Source organism: Pygoscelis adeliae, unplaced genomic scaffold, assembly GCF_000699105.1.
Source record: "Pygoscelis adeliae isolate BGI_AS28 unplaced genomic scaffold, ASM69910v1 Scaffold137, whole genome shotgun sequence".
In the NCBI taxonomy this organism is placed as follows: domain Eukaryota; kingdom Metazoa; phylum Chordata; class Aves; order Sphenisciformes; family Spheniscidae; genus Pygoscelis; species Pygoscelis adeliae.
This window is the reverse complement of record NW_008825099.1, coordinates 833372-849445: the sequence shown is the minus strand read 5'-3', so window position 1 is coordinate 849445 and position 16074 is coordinate 833372. Positions and strand designations below refer to the sequence as shown.

The following is a 16074-nucleotide window of genomic DNA, read 5'->3' as shown; positions in this document are numbered from 1 at the left end:
CCTGCCACCCTTTCTTTCCCCTCTCCTGTCCAGTTCCTCCCCATGTTTGCAGCACTCATGGCCACCATGCCACCACTGTCTTCCATAGGCTATACTGCCTTTGTTAGATCTTCCAGCTTGGCAAGAAACAACGTGCTCTGACTGGGCTACATCTACAGATTTCACCAAGAAAAGTGATTAGGGCCTGAGCTATCCCTACGTGTCCCTCAGTTCTGGTACTAAGACAATCTTTCCTTGTGCCCACCTGCAGATTTGCATGGCATTTGCAGGAATTACATATTTTTGAGAATGGCTTTTCTGAGAAAACAAATCACAAGATGAGATTTAGCTTGATCGATGGATTAAAAAATTAAAAAGGTTAGACTGACACACAAGCATAAGACTCATTTTCTTAAGAAACTAAATTAAAACTATTAATATACATATATAAATTTAGCAATTTCCTTTAATTGCTGTGCTACTGACTTTTGGTGGAATAAATTGTAGATGTGAAGGAAGAATCTGGATAGTTGCTGCTTAATGCCAGAACACAAAATGAAGTTTTACAAATTCTCATTATTTTACTGACTTTATTTCTGTATGTGTTTATTATATATCAAACAGGCTATGGCTTCATACAACTGTAAAAAGTGGAAGCCTATCTTGTAAGATTGGGAGAATATTTTGCAATTATTATCTATGGGAACATGACTGACAAAAATTTTTACTGGGCTATTTTTAAATGAACAATTACAGTAAATTTTAAGTTTATGTAGCTAAAAATGTAGAAGATAGTATGTTTAAAATTTTATTATACATGCTTTACACAAATAAATTGCATCAACTTAAAGCGTACAGCAAGTAGCTACTGATCTAATGCACATAGTTCGATCTAAACTTTATCTTACAGAGTGAAATATTACGTGTGTGAATCATATCTGTGCTGCAGGGATTTTCTCTCCCTGGTGAAGGAGAAATTGGTCATGAAGAGGAAGAAAAAACAGACAATGATTTCTGCTCCAAGTGTTATATCATGGAAACATAGAATAAGTTGTAGGATGACTTGATGACTTACCTTGTTTGTTGAACATTTGGTGTCTGAGTTACAAATCAGACATTGGGAATGAGCTGCAGCGATGCCAGAGATAGGATGTTAACATTGGAGGGGTGGAGGAAGGGAGGCAGAACGAAGACTGAGGGTAGTCTGTTCTGGAATCTATAGCTAGTAGAGCTATTGTGTAATTAATCAGAAGTCAAATGAAAAAATACATATTTTTCTGAATTGAAGTCCCTTGTGGCTATTAAATTTTCCATTTTTCTGAAAAAAATTAGACCAGTAGAACATGAAAGCAATCTGGAGTACGAGAAAACAAAAGGGTGGCCTGTGCTTATTCTTATAAAATAATTCCTGGTATAGTTTTTTTTTGCCAAGAAAGTGTGATACCATGTGAGTCGTGAAAATGGATTCCACAGCATTTTCTTTATTTCGGCATTTTGACCTATAACATCTGCCCAAACCCATGTCTGAAGCACCTCGTCTAGTACGTGTACGTTATTGCAGTAGCTTTGTAACTTTGTTGTGGCATAGAGGTACCTGCTTTCTGACTAGCTTTGTATTTTACCTTGTTTCTGCTCCTAGAAGCGTGTCCCAAACAACAGAGAAATTTTGGAGGGGATACCCCTTGTTTATCACTCTTTAGCTAGGAACACTGGATTTCTGGGAGCACATTGGCCCACCTTCAGTGGACTTGGCAGATGGTCGTCAAACACTGTCTTATAGCCTGGCAATTACAGGATTTACTCTTAGAGGGGGACTTGGGATAGTGTGTGGTAATGAGCCATGCCTCTGGTACATAAACTACAAAGTTCAGATACTGTGTTGTAGTCAGCATTTCCTATTCTCTAGCTCAAGGTCGCTTGTAACATTTTCAGAGGTCCACGTTCTTGGGATGTGCTCATCTCGGGAGCTGCGCATTGCCTTTCCCAAGTACCTCACTCTCCCAGGTAACTGTACGGAAAGAGGAGAAATACAATATCAGTGCCCTGGATCACTCATGCAGTGCATAGTTCCTAATTATTTGGCATGACAGCAGCGAAATTGAAGGTGTCGGAGTGGACCCTAGATATCAATTTCAGCATTTGTTGATGTTATGAAGTAGCCAGATGGTTATTTTCTGTATCAGTGATTAAACAAAGATTTACTAAACTGAGGATTTTTTTTAAACAAAGCACTCCTACCACAGATACTGGAGCAGGCTAACCATTGCAGAACATCTCCATTTGTCAGTAAGCTTTTGCAACCACCAAAATATCCCTGCTATTATTGTTTGTGGAGATATTGTGAAAGCATACAAGACAGTGTTGCGTGAGCCAGAAAAAAGAACCAGCTATTAAATTGAATTCCGGTTTTACCTTAACAATAGAGTTATTTTATCCCATTTTTCCCAAATTCTACTCAGTTTTAAAGAGGGGGCGATGGAGTCCTTAAAGCTTAGTGTGAGGATTTTTTTATGTTTTTTCTTACCTACCTCTTTGCAATGGCAGGACCTAGGTCATGTAGTTAAAGGAACATTATAAATTCTGAGAGGCACTTTTCAAATACAGAAAGATCCCTTTGTTGTCATCATCCTCATCACGATTGTGCTGGAATATGATAATGTGGTAAATGGTGAGATGTAGTTGCATAACTCTGAAAGTTGGCATGTATTCCTTTAAAAGGAACAAGAAAGAATAATTCCTCTGAACAAAATATTCAGACTTTACAATGCCGTATTTTGTTACAGAAGTGAATTTTCTCTCTCTTTTTTTTTCTTTTTTTTTTTTTCCTGTAGACTATAACTAATCAGAAGGTATTTCAAATTAGAGTATTGGTAGACTGGGACCAGTATTTTTTGGGCAGATGTCCATTCTCACTGGCAAAACAGTAACAAGCATTCAAATAATTAACTGGTTTGTGAGTGCTCAGAGTCCAAAGAAAGTGAGAAGCAAAAAGCTAAACTCAAGATTAGAATAATTGACAAAATCTCTTTTACCTTTTTAGGTACACGGAGAATTTTTCTTCATCTACGTTATTCAGTGCAGAACTGAAGTGCAGTTCTTTAGAAGTCTTTGGGGTTTTGACATTGTCTTACAAACTTTCTTTTTTTCTCATTTCTGAGGGCAAATTTTTTAAAAATACGTGTCTTGGAGACTGAGTATTTAGTGCTCATTTGAAAGCTTCCTTCTGTTTTTTGGAGAGTTCCCTCCGTGTCTCTGACACTTAGTGGAAAAATAAGGACTTGAAAGTCTTCTCTGATCTGTCAGTTTGGAAGGCACACAGCAGTATTAAAATGTTATGGGATAGCTTTATATTCGATAGGAGGACACAACTAAAAGGACCCATGGAGCCTACATACAAGAGCTTTGGAGTAATTTGGGGAATTTTTGTTAAATTATTTGTTATGCCCAAGTCCTCTAGTCTTACCTTGTCTTCTGGGCAGATGTGCCTTCTCTCCAGCTGAATAGATCATCTGCCAATCAAAGGCGCTTTTTTTTTTTCCCCGGTCAACCCATGATAGGATTTGTAAAAGTTCACTCAATTCAATGACTTCCTATTAGTGAGAGATTCTAATCTAGGATCTATGGGCCTTGGGGAATGCAAGTTTTGTTTCGCTTGCTAAAGTAAGAAAAAAAAAAAAGAGAAAACAAATAAGAAAATTATAATGTACAATCTCCTTTTACTGTAGTCCACATGGAAAATGAGGGCTGCCCTCATCCATATTTATACCAAAAATGGTTCCTATGTTCAACAGACCACCATGCTACTAATCTCCTTGCATTTTTTTTTCCAAACCTCATTCTCGCCCAAGATGAAAGTACATTCCATTTACTACACATGTGTTGTGACCTTTTATTTTTTGCTTTTTTTTTTGATAGAACTATGGGATTTAGTAAGTCAGCAAGACTTTTTGTACATTTGGGGATCAGTGTAAAGAAAATGCTATTTCCACTTGGTGCTATTTCAGTGGATTAGGCAGTGCATCAAAACATACGTATTAGCTTGAGTGATAATACCTCAAGGTCTCATAGTTCTGCTGGGACTATGATAGCTTCCTTGATGCTACCTGAGAATCTTGCACGTATTTTTCATCATAGCACTCTTGACGTAAATGTCTGAATCTCTATGTGATAGGAATTCTGCAATCATCTTGTAATTGGTTCATTATCTAGATGGCACTAATGGAAAGGAAATGAAGAAAGTACATTCCATTTACTACACGTGTTTTTACCTTTTATTTTTTGCTTTTTTTTTTTGATAGAACTATGGGATTTAGTAAGTCAGCAAGACTTTTTGTACATTTGGGGATCAGTGTAAAGAAAATGCTATTTCCACTTGGTGCTATTTCAGTGGATTAGGCAGTGCATCAAAACATACGTATTAGCTTGAGTGATAATACCTCAAGGTCTCATAGTTCTGCTGGGACTATGATAGCTTCCTTGATGCTACCTGAGAATCTTGCACGTATTTTTCATCATAGCACTCTTGACGTAAATGTCTGAATCTCTATGTGATAGGAATTCTGCAATCATCTTGTAATTGGTTCATTATCTAGATGGCACTAATGGAAAGGAAATGAAGAGTCCACTTCAAAAAAGAAAAAAAAAAGTTCAAGTACAGTACCATACCAACAGTGGTTCTTAAGTGTGCTGTATTTGTGTAAACTCCCCTTCAGAGTCCAGCTTTCAGTGGATTCTTGGGTGTAGTGAAAGAAATGAAAGTAAGTGGTCTGATGGCCCACTTATAACTACAGCACTGCATGAAATTACTCAGGGAAATCTGTTGGTTACTGTGTCTCAGAAGATTCCCAATGCTTTGAAACACAACACATCCTCTAGTGGGAATATTCAGATGGATTGTTCAAAAAACCACTGTAAACATTTTATAACCGTAGTCAAGGTACATAACATTTCAAGTCATATATTTTATATGCTTCACATCTGTTGTTTTGTCAGTTTTAATTGATTTAATATAACTGCTCTTTTTTATTTAGAAAGACATCATTTTTTATATTTAGCACTGTAACTAATGTCTACAAATATCATGTGTTCAAAACTTCTTCTTGGCTATATTGACACTTCCCAATGTACAGTGTTTAAAAAATTTGGCCTGAAAGTCAAATTCTCCTGTCTAAACCAGATCTTTAGGTAGTGGCTTCACTTTTGCATGTGTCAAGGTAATAAACATACGTTAAAAATAGACTATGATGTGTATATGAGAAGCATCAAGCACAAAGTTATTCACTTTGGTGAGAGCAGCTGTAAATTTAAACAAATGTTTATTTGTCTCTGTATATGATGGATATATAGGCATACATACATTTCTTATCCTATTCTTTTGCATGCATCATTCATTTTATTGTGGTCGAAAACTACAACTTACATATAACAAAATGTCATTGGTGCTACGTTCTTCTAGCACTTAGTTTCCAAAATACTTGCAGTTTCACTGGTGATAGAGGGTAATTAATTTGCTCATGCAGTTTCTTTCCTTCTTTTGATAGTGCTAAGGCTCCATCTGCTACCAGATGTCTTTCTGCCTGACTGAGATGTTCCTGTGGTCTTTGAAGACTAACTTACGTATTAGAGGTGAGCTGTTACCCGTTACTAAAAACAAAACAGCAAAGGTTGTTGATGAATATTAAACTTATATAAAATTCTGAATACCCAGATGAAGTGGTTTTTATACGTAGGAGAAAGAAAATTAGGCAGCAGTATGATGTTTGAACTTGGTCAGCTTCGTTGCTTATCTCATCATAGAACTGGAGCATCCTTTCAAGTAAAAAATGTTAAGATTATATTTAATTGGAAGCATTTTCCTTTTTAGGAAGCTATGCCCTACTTGACTGTAAGCTTCAGTTTAATGACTAGTTTGGGTAAATGAAGTTCAATAGTCAAGTGATTTGCAGAGGCATTGTGATTTGTACTTAGCATGAAAATAAAAAATTACTGCATGTTCTGGCTATTTTGCATGATTACTTGAAATTTTATACTTACAATTTATCTTATTAATTGATTGTTCCAGGAGACACATGACTAATTACTAGCCATGTAGAAATTACCTTCATTCATCTTGCCTTGCTATTGCTAAAATATACTACTAAAAAAATCCCCACTGGTTTATAAGTGGGCCATATCAAAATATGCCAATTATAGTGTACAATACTTTTGTTGAAATATTATTTTGAATATTATTGACAATTCAGTTGAATATGAATGAATATTCAGTTGGATGTTATTATTCAAATATTGACTCAATATGTCTTGGCATCCCATCTTTGTGTGAGAATGTTCTGAAACAACAATAATATAAAAAAAGTCAAAAGCTGTATTTCATAGAAAAGTCTGATGGTTCAAGTAAACACATAGTTGTGATTTATTGTAATTAAAGGTGTACTGTGGCCTACTGTGCCTATTTTCTGCCCTTGACCTTCTTGCTTCCTCTCTGTCCATTTATTCATTGCCTACAAACATCATTCTAAAATTCTGAGGCAGAAGGGAGGACTGCTGTCTTGTTTTAAAAGCTGCCTGCCATTGCTGTGCCTTCCTACATTCCTCCATGTGAGGAATTTCTCCCCATGGTATATCCCTGTCTGAGTTTAGAAGGAGACAGATGCGGTGTCAAACTAATTATTTTAAAACAGTGCAACTTAAAGCCACACTCAGATCTACTTGGTGGAGCTTGCTGTGGCACATCTAAATATTTACCAGTCAGCCACATCAGGAGCTGGCTGGTGTGGCTTGCAGTCCCAATGTACCTGAAACATCCGAATTTCTTTGCCATGGGAACCAGGCTGACAATAATACCTATAGATTAAGAATAGTGGATCCTTTGAAAGGGCAGCTTTATGAGTTCATGAATATTAAAAAAAAATCCTGTTGTCTTTAGCTCAGCTGTGTCAGTCATCAGAAAACATTTTAAGTTATTCTAAGGTACACTTTTCACCATGATCCTTACCTTTCCTTGTGAAAGAACACAAAAGTTGCTAAGTAGGAAAGTGGTAAAAATACTTTTGCGTGTTGGCAAATGGAAGAGAATCAGAGTGAAGGAAATGATGGCTCCAAATAACGTAAGAACCTGTCACATTCTCCTTCAGTCCTTACTTGCTGGTTCTTGAAGGTCCTACTGGTATGCAGATTATATGCTGTAGTGTTTCCACTGTCGTTTGTATTTTAACCCCTAATGCTCTGCTCCAGCTAGCAAAAATTTGCTAAAATTTGCAAAAATGCTGAACTTTGCTTGCTAAGTTGTGTTTTGTTTCCAGTGTCACATCCATAATTAAATATATTTACATTCAATTGTATAGATGAAGATATTGGGATCCACCAGTACTACGACAAGAAAGAACCAGGTAAAATATAATAACCATAACTAAAACTAAACAAAACTTCCAGATGTTCAATCTTTGACACCGACCGCTTGCTCTGAAAACTGCAACTTCGAATTTTGTGTTAATATATGCCTCTGTATTTCTATAGAGTAAGGAAGCACAGAAAGAGATTATCTCTTCCAAGTTACGTCGGAGTATTTAAAAACTTTTTATTCCACAGAAGAAAAAAATTTGAAAAATATTTACAGAAAACCAACCTTTATGTCATTAGAAACCTCAGTGGGATTTTATACTCTAAATTCTTATATTTTATATTATATTTTATATTCTGTTCAGCCCTTTCACCTGCTGCAGAATACCAAAACACCGTACTAACATCACTAACATAACTGTGAGGGACGGTGCAGTCCAAGGCTCGGGCCGTCAGGCCCTGGCCACTGCGGTAGTTGGGTGTTTGCTGGAGTCCCAGCAGAGGGCATCGCGAACGCGCAAGAGTGCCAGCCCTGGCCTCCTGCATCCCTACCTGGTATCTGAAATGGCCATTTCAGAGTGAACGATCAATTTTCTTTATCTGATTAATCCTGCTAATCCTAGAAGTTTCACGATGGGCCAAAAGGTCTGTTCGGCTAGAGTTACTTCCTCTTTGTGGCCAGGTTAGAGCGGAGGCTTGTGCAGGCATCCCGTGGGCTGAGTTTCGTGGTTAATACGCTGTCTCCATGGCTCTGCTGACAGACTGACTCAGCTTCTCTTCTGCGTTCGGTTGCAGCTCACTTCACTATCTGATGAGATTGGAGGCTCAGTAACGCCGGCCCACCTGTTGGGCTGCACAAGCCTTTCTTTCACTGCAAATTTAAGATATCTGCCTTACGAGGTGAAAACATCGGGGCTGTCTTAATGTTTTGTAAATTTCTGTGTTTTATCAAACTGTATGAATCTTCTCTCTAATATTAATATTTGCTGACAGCAGTTGTAAGGATTATCATTCATCTTTTCATCCTTTCTTTCCTTTAGCATCACAGATGAAGCATGGTTACTTAGAAGAGAAGCAAAAGCTAGCAGAATGTAAGGACATTTTCTGAGTTCCTTGTTAGAGTAAGACCAAATTATTAATTTGGATTGGTGATGCCCCTGGAAAAGCATTAAAAGAACTTCAGACTGCTTCCAATGTACCTGTCTCCACATGCCATCTAAGACAGACGGTCACAGAACTACACAGCACAAAACACTTGAAAAGTTGTCATTATTCCTTCCCGGTATATTTGCAATCTGTTTTTTTCTGTGTCACTAGGCATGGTAGTGTGTATTGCTTTTCAAATCCATTGTCAGGAGGAATCACAAAAATAATCACAATCCAGATTTTTCCTTATGAAATTTACTCAGCAGATGAGCAATAAACATTTTCCCAATCAGCTCTTGAATTGAAATACCAACTGCCTCAAAACTGAAAATTATAACTAAAATACTTTCAGCCAAAATCAAATTCCAGGTTAATAATCAGCTGCCTTCATAGAACACTTTTAGCTTTGAACCATTTACACTGTTCCTGCATTATCTGTTAAAAGCAATTTCAGTTTATCACACAGCAGTACTGTGACACTTAAAGATTTTTATATTAGTACAACTTTTCTTTAGCTCAAGTTTTAAAACTCCTGCATAGTTATTATTGCTCAGAGCATTCATTAATGTTCAAACATTATTACATGACAACTCTGAAAAATCTAACTGATTTTTAGACAACTTCACAAAGTGATATGTATGCTGTAAGAATTGCCTTAACATTTTATCTTATCGTAAGGAAAATTCAAGTGGAATTGTGCGTGTGTTTGAAGGCAAAATGTGTTCCAGAAGGATAAGTTATTTGCAACACCATAAGGTGTGTTTGGAGCAGGCTGAAGCCCCACTGGGGATGGGTATAAAGGTGCGCGCAGCCATGTGGTAAATCTACACCCGCTGTGGAGGGTTGTGTGTCAGTCAGAATCAATACAGCTCTGTAAAGGTGGGGAGGTGAGAAAGGGTTATAAGTAGGGAGGAGCTCAATGGATTTACATCCCTTGTGCTCTGTGTAGCATTATCTTACAGGCGCTGCCTGTATGAAGAGAGAAGCAGGCTCGGATAAACCCCGTTATACAGAAGCCCCAACTGTTATCTTTTGTACATGTGACATGCAGAAGGAACACAAGCTACTGTACCTTGTTGCTGTAAATATAGGGGTGGCCTAGGCACAAAGCACTGTATAGCACATTTCTTAAAAAGGAGCACTGGGTAACTTTATTCACAGCTGCTGATTTGTATATATAGTTTGGTATCTGTACAGGCAATTTCCCATTTTGCATATGTGGATAAATATTCCAGTATTTATGAAGGCACCCATTGAAAATGTGATCTTACATGCCTAATTAATATTATCATAACAGTTCCACCAACACTGGCTTCAGTCCAATAAAATACAAAGAGAAGTTGTATGTTGGTGTGCTCTTTTGTTGATATATGAAATCCTTCATTTTTTCACTCTATAGCACTTCTATTGTAAGCTCCTTTTTGCAGGGAGGTTTAAACACAACTGTTAAGTCATTCAGTCTGGAAGTTGGCATACAAACTGACAGCTTGGAGCTCAAAACTTTTCGTCAGGTTTCCTTTAAATAGGCTAGATTTTAAAAAGACGTGTTTTAGTTTCTCATGGGTTTTATTGTATACTTATGAACAGAAAACTGCTCATTTTTAAATGATGAAATTTCACAAGTTATTAGAGCCTGATTCTCAGCCATGAAGCAAGCCAATTACTAGCAACTCCAGATGAAGCTTTGCCTCCTGGTTTCAGGATTAATGTATTAGGCCAGAATTGTCACAATAGTTTGCTGAACATTAATAAATTTGTTAAAGGACTGTAGCAGTCATGCAGTTTCTTGTTTGCTTGTCTTGGCAGATTCTTCAGACCAAATTTTCAAGAACAAATCCTATAAATAAGTATACTTCATAATTTTAAGTTATGGCATTCACAATTACCTGTTGTTAATACCTCTATATATGCATATATTCATGCATATATATTTTGCAGACATGTTAGTGCCTGCTTTTTGAAATTAGGCAATGAAATGCTAGTTCAAAAGAATTGTATCTGTTTAGGATTTGATAACTTGAATCTGAGTTAACATACTGAATGTATTGCAAGTGCTTGGCAGCTGGGTAAGATATTACATCCCGAGAGCTTTGTACACAATTGCCATGGTGAAGTCATGGTCAGTGTGGATATTTCATGCTAACTGCTCTACAACAGAGCCTTTCAAAAGGATATCATTTGATAATACAAACCAATAGAAACCATAGCCATTTCCTTCCAATTATAGGTAAGTTTTACGTTTAAGGTAAGTCCTAGAAATCTTAGTTTTGTGTTTCCATGGAAAAGGAAGCTCAACTTGAAAAACTTTTTTTTTATTATATATAAATGTATGTTTGTACCCATACACACACATGCATATATGTATACAGTTGCCTATATATACACATTTCTGTATCTTTTTTTTTTTTTACTTTTATTTGCCAGCTCGAGATTATCCTTGGATACTGAAAAACAAGCGACCAGACAAACTGCGAGATACACTCAAGGAGGTAGAGGTATGTTTCAGAAAGTTTCAAGTACAGCAACATATAATCGGGTTTTCAAACCTCTTTCAACAGCTTTAATTTTCATAAAGATCCAACTCTCCCAGTGATGATAAATGTGCTTTTGTCTGGCGGGCTGTTTTAAAACAGCTGCATCTTTGTGTGACATGCTTCATCTATAAACTTTAACCGAACCAACAGTGACAATATGTACTGCCAACTCCACTCTGTTTTCTGTTGTCCTTTAGGACTTAATGCAAAACAGTCAATGTATGCTGAGCAAATGGAAGAACAAACGTATCTGTCAGGTAAAATGTTTTGACAAGCTCTTGCAATGTTCAGTCAGTGGAGCTGAAGAGCCATTCAGTGATTGATGCAATAGTGTTAAAATGTTAACTAACACAGAAAATCATTGGGTTTTTTTAATATGTGGGCTCTTGTTACCTAGATTATGTTTATTTAAATTTCTAAGCTGAAATAGATGCTACAAAACAAAAATCTGGTTTTTATCAGCAAGAAAAATTACATTAAAGGGCCCTGATTCTGTGAGATTATTATTATTTGGGGAAACTGAAAGCATCCTGTACCTTAAGATAGCAGGCTAAGGGAGCAGTTAAAATATGTAGACAGGTCTGGAATCTCTGTTACATTACATTTTTATATCTTAATTATTTACACGTCTGTCGCAAATCTTTTTACCTTGTGCTTTGTAATATGGGAGGGAAGCTATAACACTAAACCAGCTAGACTGTTAATCAAGTTATGGAACAAAAGGTATTGTGACATGTGGCACACTTGTGGCTATGTTCTCTGTCTATAGAAGTTCCACATATTGTATACAAGAAACAGCCTTTCACATCCTCGTTAATACAGGACAGTAGGGTAGGTGGGAGATCGGAACATGACACGTGCTCTAGCTCCTTAATCACGAGCTTGTTCTGAAAAACATATCTAATGTATTTTATAAGTTTCTGCAGTCTTCATTGTTCATGAGGAATGTGCATCATATTTGAAGCTGCTTTGGCATGGGCAATACTTGTAAATATTACTAATACTGTATCTAAAAAGAAATTTTGTGTTCTAACTTTTATGCTTTTTCAGATTAATAATTTTTTTCTTCTAATTCAAGTAGTTCCAAATGTGTGTCAGCAGGATGAATATTAAATATTCGAACATTAGACAGCTGGAAATCCAGAAATGTCTTTAAGAATAGCAAAATTTTTAAATACCTGACATGCCATATAGTATATAGTCTTTTTGTATCAATAATAAAGATATTATTATCTAAGCTACATTTGCCTATCAGATATTATCGCTAGTAAATGTATATCATTTGCATACCGATTACGTAGTATATATCTGTGAATGTTAATCTTCTAGAACAGATTTAAATATTAATTGTATGCTAATTTAGAGGAGTAATTTTTTCTGTTATTATTGTTCTGATTAGGAAAGGAATTTGGTTAAGAAATACTTAGTCAATTAGCCATGAGTGTATTCCTCTGCTTCCCAGTTTGCTGCCTCATTCGCTTTTCCTGTCCATTCTCGCTCTATCATTTTCCTCCCCCTCCCATCTGTCTGCATCCACCCGCATTCCTTACCGATACATGCTTTGGAACAGTGAACTTCTTGCTAAAATTTGATCGTCCTGCCTTTATAAAATAACACCTTTGTTTGACTATCAATTCTGTATAAAAATCTTTTTTTTGACGTAGCATCCTCTAAGTAGTTTCAGGCTTACATAAACAAAAAGGAGACACATGCAATTTTACTTATTTCTTGTACAAGATGGGAAAGAAGAGAGATGGATGATTTTATCTTAGTATATTTGGTCTGGCTCTACATTGGATTGAATCATGTAAAGGAGTAGCTTGATAAATTGGGTATTTTTTTAGGGTTTTTTAGATGGCTTGTATAGCTAGAGTATAAGTGATAGTATAGCTTATAACATAGCCAGAGTTAAAGTTATAGATAAAAATCATAGTCATTTCTCTGTCCTTAAATTCTACTTTTGGTTTCTCAATCACAAAACAAGATTTTTTTTATAAAATAATGACCGATAATTGGAGTCTCCCAACAGGGTTTAGAATGTTCTGCCAAAACAATTGTGTTATTCCACTTTCTGTCTTCCTGAAAATATAAGCTCTCCAACAAATGAAAATAAAATAGAGAAAAATGAATAATTTGGGAGAGTCTAGAACAGAAAAGCTGTCTTCTATCAATTTTTATGTCAAACGGTTTGTTTTTCTGCTGCTCATCTGTCTTTGAGCATTTTGCAGGAATAGCTGGACTCTCCCTTTTTGATACAAATGTTCTGAAGCTTCTGGAAAAGATGTACATTTATTTTTTAGTTCTAAGTAGGAGACTAATTAACTGTTTCAGCAGAAAGTGCTTACCACATAATGGTGTGATCTATGTCATAGCACAGCTGTATTCACATGCTATTTTGGACGGATACCAGAGCAGCTGCTAGTGGAAAAAGAAGAGTCCATGTTTGCATTAACTTTCAAGTGTGATAGAAAGCAACATGTCAGACAAACAGCATGGAGAGCATGTAGTGAATTACCCTGACTGCCATAATTTTCAGTGATTTGGGCTAAATCTGAGTATATGGTTTAATTATAGTATCTTTTTTTTAGCTCTTTGAGCTTTAGTAGCAATACAGTGTCAAATAAATTCATTTATAGAAATTAAAATAGTTAACGGCCATCACATTCTTCAATAAATGTTCTATGTACTTGAATCTGCCATATCTTTAGCTGAACCAGGAAGAGGTCCCTTTGTGTTGTAAAAACAATATGCTATCCAAAAACTCAATGGCTGTTGTACCTTTAGCAAGACAGAACAAATGGAAAAAAAATCTGAAAGGTGATACAATGATAACAAGACTATCATTTAAAAGAGTAGTATGAGTTCCCTCAGATTTTGTGAAAAACAAGCATAGGACTGCTGCTGATGTGCCTTCTGGAACCTAAACATCACTATTCCTAATCCCTCACTGCTTCCTCCAGCACTTCCAGCTTCTAACTGGCTCACAGGCAAAAATCGTGGGCTAAAAATTTAAACATGCATCTGCTAGAAATAAGTGTGCTGTCAAGTTAACTGTTTGTGTGCAAATGACCAATTAGACTTCATGCATATGCCTCAATGAAAAATCTAGTTAGTTTGCATGGAGATTATCTTGTCCATTGTATGAATGTATTTCTCAAAATTGGCTCTTCTAGATGAGTTTGCCTAGAACTACTATAACGCTGGCCCAGCTTTCTACCTTTCTTGATGTTTCATTTTATACATCAAAATTTCTCCTATTACTATTTTTATACAATCAGTGCATTAGAAGTTTCATATTTACTTCCTTGTCCATTGCAAAAAAAAATCCATTGACCTTCATTTTTGTAGTCCTAAGTATACATTCTAGTACTGCTTAGAGCTTCTGAAATAGGTGATGTGCCAGTTCATGTAAACATAACCTAGACTGTACAGGGATTTTTGTCAAGGAGCTTGCTCTCCTATTTAAAAGAGCTTAGTTGAGCCCTAAAGGACTGAGGTCTTTTCTTTAGCTCTGTTCCTACTTGTTCCAATAGGATCTGAATGCACACCATTTCTGTATGATACTTCTGAACCCCAACTTTGATGACCTGTGATGAGTTGCTGAAATAATCCTGTAATCATCAGTTAGCTGATGTCAAAGGAAAACAAAATAAATAGACCATAAAAGAAGGATGATGGAAAAAAAGACAAGAAGTCTTTACAATAAGATGCCACTGTACTTTTTATAATTAAATAAACAGTTTACTCCTTGGCTTTCCCTGCCGAGGAGTAATAATCTAAGGAATTAATTTTATCAGTATTGTTGAGTTTACTCAACTCAGCTCTGGCTGCTTCCCTTCCTCTTGGTCTCCTTCTCTAATTCTTTGGAATGCTTTTAAGTTTTGCCACAAAATCATGAATGATTTTTATGTTACCATCATTGACATACTTAGAACTGGGTTCTGAATTGAGATACACAGCAATATTTGCTGACACAGCTTGATATATCAGCTACAATGCCCATAAGCAAACTGATTTAGCAAGATATGTGGTGACATACAGTAGCACATCTGATATCAAAATCAAGACATTCTGGCTACAATACATGAGAAGCTAGTACCCATCACCAGTTACTAAGAGGTACGCTGCCCTCATATTAAATTGTTTTGGTTGCTCTTGATCACAGCCATTAATGTGTTGTGTGGTTGTAGAGATTTGGAGCTAGAAGTACAAATGCATTGATTATTGTGAAACAGTAACGTGTAACAACAATAACTTCATCTGTAATAAGGCATGCAACAGAGTAATTACGGTAGGGTGGCTAAGAAAGCAATCTGGAATGAAGAGGTGGGGAAAAACCCTGGGAACCTGCTTGAACAAGAAATGCTTTGCAATTCTTTTCTCCTTTTGCATATTCCTTTGTTGGTTGGGCTCTGTAAGGGAAAACAGTTTGCAGCAATATTTTTTACAGGCATATTTTCCTTCTCTTCCAATTTTAATCAGATAGAAGCAAATCCTGGCTTTGCTCTGCAGGTATCTTTTTAGGTAGAAGGGCTGATAAGCAGCTAAGCTGCATGAATGAGGAGTCAAGGGCTAAGGCTTCCGAGGATAAAGGAATCCACTTAAGTACATGCTTAAGTTCTACTGAAGTCCATAAGTCGTGAGCCTGTACTTAAGTCCTTAATAAAAAGTAACTTGAATAGGTGCTGGAGCACTTTGCTATTGGGGAAGGGAAGGGCTAAGTCGTCCCCTGAGTATTCTCTGCTCCTTCTTATGTCTTTCTTGCTCATTGGAGAGCCATTTTTGGCACACAAAGTGCATAATTCCTTCTATCAAAGTCTTCATATTCAACTCCTCAGTAACACAGAAATTAAGCGGCCCTTCCTTCCCAGCATGTAGAATGACCAGATGCCCAAACATTTTACTTGGACTACATTCAAGTACAAAGGCTATGCCTATTCTTCCTATAGGTATGAAGTCATGCTTTCATATTTTGTTTAGGAATACCTTGAGACTGTTGAAGCTGTAGAGATGACTCTTCTGATTTCTGTTTTTCACATCGCAGTACTTCAGTCTGAAAAATTTGTGATGTGTTTCA

The 16074-nt window shown here is 36.5% G+C and overlaps 1 protein-coding gene across 1 annotated transcript in view; it reads left to right on the top strand.

Moving 5' to 3' along the window:
• The first annotated feature begins 5540 nt into the window (after positions 1-5540).
• Positions 5541-16074, top strand: part of WDPCP (WD repeat containing planar cell polarity effector) — a 109541-nt gene continuing 99007 nt past the window's right edge. The window contains exons 1-5 of the mRNA XM_009327104.1: positions 5541-5604; positions 7323-7367; positions 8358-8408; positions 10888-10958; positions 11195-11254. Of these exons, the coding sequence (XP_009325379.1) occupies positions 5544-5604; positions 7323-7367; positions 8358-8408; positions 10888-10958; positions 11195-11254 (288 nt within the window). The 5' untranslated portion in view covers positions 5541-5543. The remainder of the gene's footprint in view (positions 5605-7322; positions 7368-8357; positions 8409-10887; positions 10959-11194; positions 11255-16074) is intronic.